The sequence below is a fragment of the Formica exsecta genome, unplaced genomic scaffold (genome assembly GCF_003651465.1).
Source record: "Formica exsecta isolate Colony F162 unplaced genomic scaffold, ASM365146v1 scaffold115, whole genome shotgun sequence".
Taxonomy (NCBI): domain Eukaryota; kingdom Metazoa; phylum Arthropoda; class Insecta; order Hymenoptera; family Formicidae; genus Formica; species Formica exsecta.
Genome location: NW_021848490.1, coordinates 277,256 through 281,743, shown reverse-complemented (window position 1 = coordinate 281,743; position 4,488 = coordinate 277,256). Strand labels below are relative to the sequence as shown.

The 4,488-nt window shown below is 35.0% G+C and overlaps 1 protein-coding gene across 1 annotated transcript in view; it reads left to right on the top strand.

Annotated features, from left to right (window-relative positions):
* The first annotated feature begins 2,057 nt into the window (after positions 1–2,057).
* The window catches only part of LOC115238266 (putative uncharacterized protein DDB_G0282129), a 7,768-nt gene continuing 5,337 nt past the window's right edge, over positions 2,058–4,488 (top strand). Inside the window, exons 1-2 of the mRNA XM_029811934.1 lie at positions 2,058–3,315; positions 3,922–4,486. Coding sequence (XP_029667794.1) covers positions 2,183–3,315; positions 3,922–4,486 — 1,698 coding nt within the window. The 5' untranslated portion in view covers positions 2,058–2,182. The remainder of the gene's footprint in view (positions 3,316–3,921; positions 4,487–4,488) is intronic.

Sequence of the window (4,488 nt, the reverse complement as noted above, 5' to 3'; positions counted from 1 at the left end):
CATTTATCTATAATTTGGATGTAAGTATTATGATTGCTTATATACATCTATCTCAATAGAAATATAAATAAAATTTGAAATATTATTTAATAATAACGCATTTATATGTATCTTTTTATATCGCACAGAGTTAATTGATGACGTTTCTTTTTCTATGTTATAAATAATACTACGCTTAGAATGGATTTATATTTATTTATCGAGCAAAAAAGTTTGGCTGAAAACATTCATTAGATGTGTCTTCTCTGTAATATGCAAACTATGCATTATCCGCATTATTCTCAGTATCATTAATATCCTTGGACACCCACAACCTAATTTCTTGTGAGTATCTTATTGGTTTAACGTCTCTTCTCGTTACTCTAAACTAAACGTAAGAAGCGGTTGATGAAGCTTGCTAACAAAACAAAGTACCAATGTATGATTTAAACTGCAGACAACATCAAGTTTACCAATAATTTGTTTTTGAAAATGAATTATTATAAAGGTTTATATTTATAGTTACATATAATGTTAACAAGAGCTTATATGTATATATATATTTATATAACATTTTTATATATTTATATACAAAATATTTGATTACATGTATAATTGTTAAAAAAATTATTTCTTATATGATTTATTAAACTTACATAATATGTTGTTTATTATTTAACGCTCTTTAATAAAGATGTAATTATTATCTAACGTAAGTGGAAATCTTTTTAAAGGTGATCGTTACGTGTTTAGCATTTATAATATTTTTAACGTGTGATTTAAATAATTTATATTTTTAATTTATTGATTTTTTTAAATTAATTCTCTAAATTAATATCTGACTCTCCATACTATTTCTAATAATTTATAAGACTAGAATAATAGTTCTTTCTATTTGCGATTGCAGGGTAATACAGGAGCATATCGGAGCAAAACCGGCATCGGCATTGCTAACACGTTCGGTAGGAATACTTCCGGCGGAAATATGCCAAGCTGTAGAAGCGGCTATTCTGGAGTAACATCAAATTCCACTCGAGTTGCTAATAAGGAACGAGCATTCGATAGTTTTGAAAACGCTTTTCTCAAAAAGGATAAATTTGAAGATAAAAATAAATTCAAATATTCATGTAAGATATTTATTTCTTTACAATAATATGTATTGATAATTTCTACATTATTTACATATAGTCTAAAAGGAAAATTATATATACATACACACACACACACATATATATATATATTTATAAAACTTATATTTTTAGAATATAATCATAATATTATCTTTAAATCATCTCTTCTTGTGCAGATACCAAAGACGCTGACAAAAATCGATTACATTCCGGAAGATCTTCATCTGAAGACGTGAGCGTGAAAAGTCCGTTATCTAATAGTAGGTCGTCTCTCTTTGAAAAGTACTCGTTTTCAGCTGGCAAAACATCGGAGAGGCCATCTTCCGTGTTGGACAGATATAACCGACCGGCTTCGCGAGGGAAGAGCAGAGAGCCCGAAGGAATATCACGATACGGATCCGGTACATATTCTGGATCGAGTTTCGTACGAAATTATGGCAACGACAGCAGAATCGAAAAGGATCATCCGCCAGTCTCCTATAGAGGATTACGTTCCAATTCCGGAAAAACATCACGCGAGCCCAGTCCGGAAGTCGGTGTCGGAAAAACGGCGTCGTCTTATAATCGCTCAGCTGCATCGCCCAGTGAGTGCAATTGTTTTATTAGATATTGTATTATAAATCACAAAAATATGAGAAGATATTCTTTAATTTTATAATTTTATTATTATTAGGCCACTTTACAGATATTATTTTGTAATTCATATTTTAAAAAAACATTTAGAAAATAGAAAATTTTTAAACTCCAAAATATATTTTTAAAAGTTGTTTTTACTAAATTGAAAACAAACTTTATAACAGCGAAAATTGTAATGAATATTATTTGTTTATTTAATCATCAAAACTCACACAAATAAACAATTAGTTTTAAATCTATACTGTTCAGGTACGTCTGAATCAAGCTCGACCACAATCTCGACAAGATTTGGATCGACAGCTGGTTCACGATTTCTCTCATCGCGAAGCAACGAACGAATACCCACAGCCATAAATTATTCCGCGACAGACAGATTCCGAAACGCGAGTACTAAGTCTATTAACCAGAAAGACGAAGAGGAATCAAGGCTTGTTACTATGCCTGACAAAGACGGAAGTCATAAAGCATATAAAACTTCAAATCGAATGGAAGAGGATGAAACCAACAATAGGCTTTCTGACAGCGAATTTGTAACGCTGACGATGATGACCAGAAGTACTTCACCAACACCTCCAGCTTCTTCGTCCTATGTCAGAAGCAGGCGGGCGGAAATCGGTATCGTTCATCAGAAAGAAGTGACCAGAGCCCGAAAATTACCGGATACCATGGACGAAGAGACGCAGTGCGATCGAATGGAAGAAACATCAAGATTCTCGAGGTATGGAGGCAACAATAGAATATCCGGGGCACCCTGGTCAACGTATTTGGATAAATACTCGTCATCAGGCACAACTTCGGTTGGAGGTCCATCTATATATTCGTCCAGAGGATTCACTAATGCGAGCTCTTCCAGTAGTAGATTCAATAGCTTCGCGTATACGAGAACGAACGAAATTCCGGCGACCACGAGAAATGAATCCGCTACCAAGGAATCGTCGAGTTCTAGTCAGGAAACTCATAGTTCTAGCAATAAAAATCAAACCGAGGAAGTTCCCAGTGGTTCAAAATGCACGACTAGCAATGAAAATTCAACGTCTAATGACTCAAACGCATCCTCGAAGGCGCAAAATATTCATAGCACGAAGAAAGAAATAAATGAAGGTAGAATACGAGGTAGCGAACAGTGTTCCTGCGGAGGACGAAAAACTGAAACAAGCGGAAATCCTGATAGCTCCAGGATTTTCAACCAGAACGTTGCATTTCACCGCAAAGATGATTCAATGGAGGATTCCCAGGAAAGCAACGGTAGTCGCGAAGATTGGAATAGCAGACAAAGTTCTGTGTCGAGGTGCCATGAATATAACCAAAGAAAACCGTCTATTCCGCGGGTTGGACGTAGTTCGCCAAAGAGCGAAATAAAGATTTCCAAATGTTCTTCAAAGACTGAAATAATATCACCGAAACGAGAAGCATACTGTGAAAGGAGAGGATCCACTTCCAAGTCTGATGCCAGTTCTTCTTCTAAGACCGAGGAGTCTCTTCGAATTGTAGAAGGACATTGTCAAAATCAAAATGAAGAAATTATTTCCCAAAAGCGTGATATTTCGCAAAGAAAAGATTCTACATCGAGGTATGTAAATCTGCTTTCTAATGAAGTAATTATTTATGTAATTTATAAGCAATTACATACAAGAGAAACAAATTATTTATATTATATTAACTATGCTTTTGTTAAGAATATAATTGCTTTTAACTTATTTTTATTGTAATATAAATACATGATTACAATATTAATTGCACGTTTTTATGTCCAATTTTAAGCTAATTTTCAATTTTTAACAAGCACAATTTTTGCAATATCTAATGTTAAAGTACAAGCAATATAAAATAATTTTATATGAAATATGCTAATATATTACATATTGTATACAAATTAGTTGCAAAAGTTAAAAAAATTTCATAAATTAAGTTTTTACGAGCATAAATAGAGAGAATAACGTTATTTTTCTCAATTAATTTTTAAGAAATTATATACAAAAATTTTATATATAGATATCTACAACTTTTAATTATTATCACATTTTTACCGTAGAAATAAAAAAAAATGATCCGTGATCATTGAAATGTAGAGCAAATAGATTGATTGAAAAACCGCAAGAATCCTTAGAGAATCTAGTAGAGAGAAAATGCATTTTATAAATATTGTTTCACTTAATTATCGTATTTTTATTAAAAGCGGTTCTTCACAAAGTCGTTCGACACCGCAATCTAGGAATGGATCGACGAGGAATATATCGCGTCAAATGACGCGGACCGGTTCGTCCGATGGATCTCCTGTAAACATGCCAATTGGCAGATCGAAATCATCGTCAACTAGTTCGGTGACGAGTCAGAGTGTAAAAATAAAGGCGACGACGCCGCCATCGTCCGGCAAGTCATCCGGCGGTTTGGTTCCGCCATCAGTGAATCTACGACAAGGCGGTTCGCCGGACGCGCGCGGCAAACCACCTGTGCCGAAAAATGATACTACGACCGCTGCCACATCGAAGTGCATCGTGGCAGCGAAGTACGTGAACAAAGATTTCCGCAAGTCGACCTTGAACATGGAGAACGGCGATACGCCGCGCTCCAAGTGCGCGAGAAGGAAGAAGAGCCAGAGAACCATCTGCGTCAGCTCCAAGAATTCCGAGATGACCACGGAACACATTCCCCAGGCTGTCTCTTCGGAATCTTCGATGAAGTCTGGTCAATCAAGATTAATGACTCTTTCGGGAAAATCAAAGCATATGCTCGGAAGGAGCGG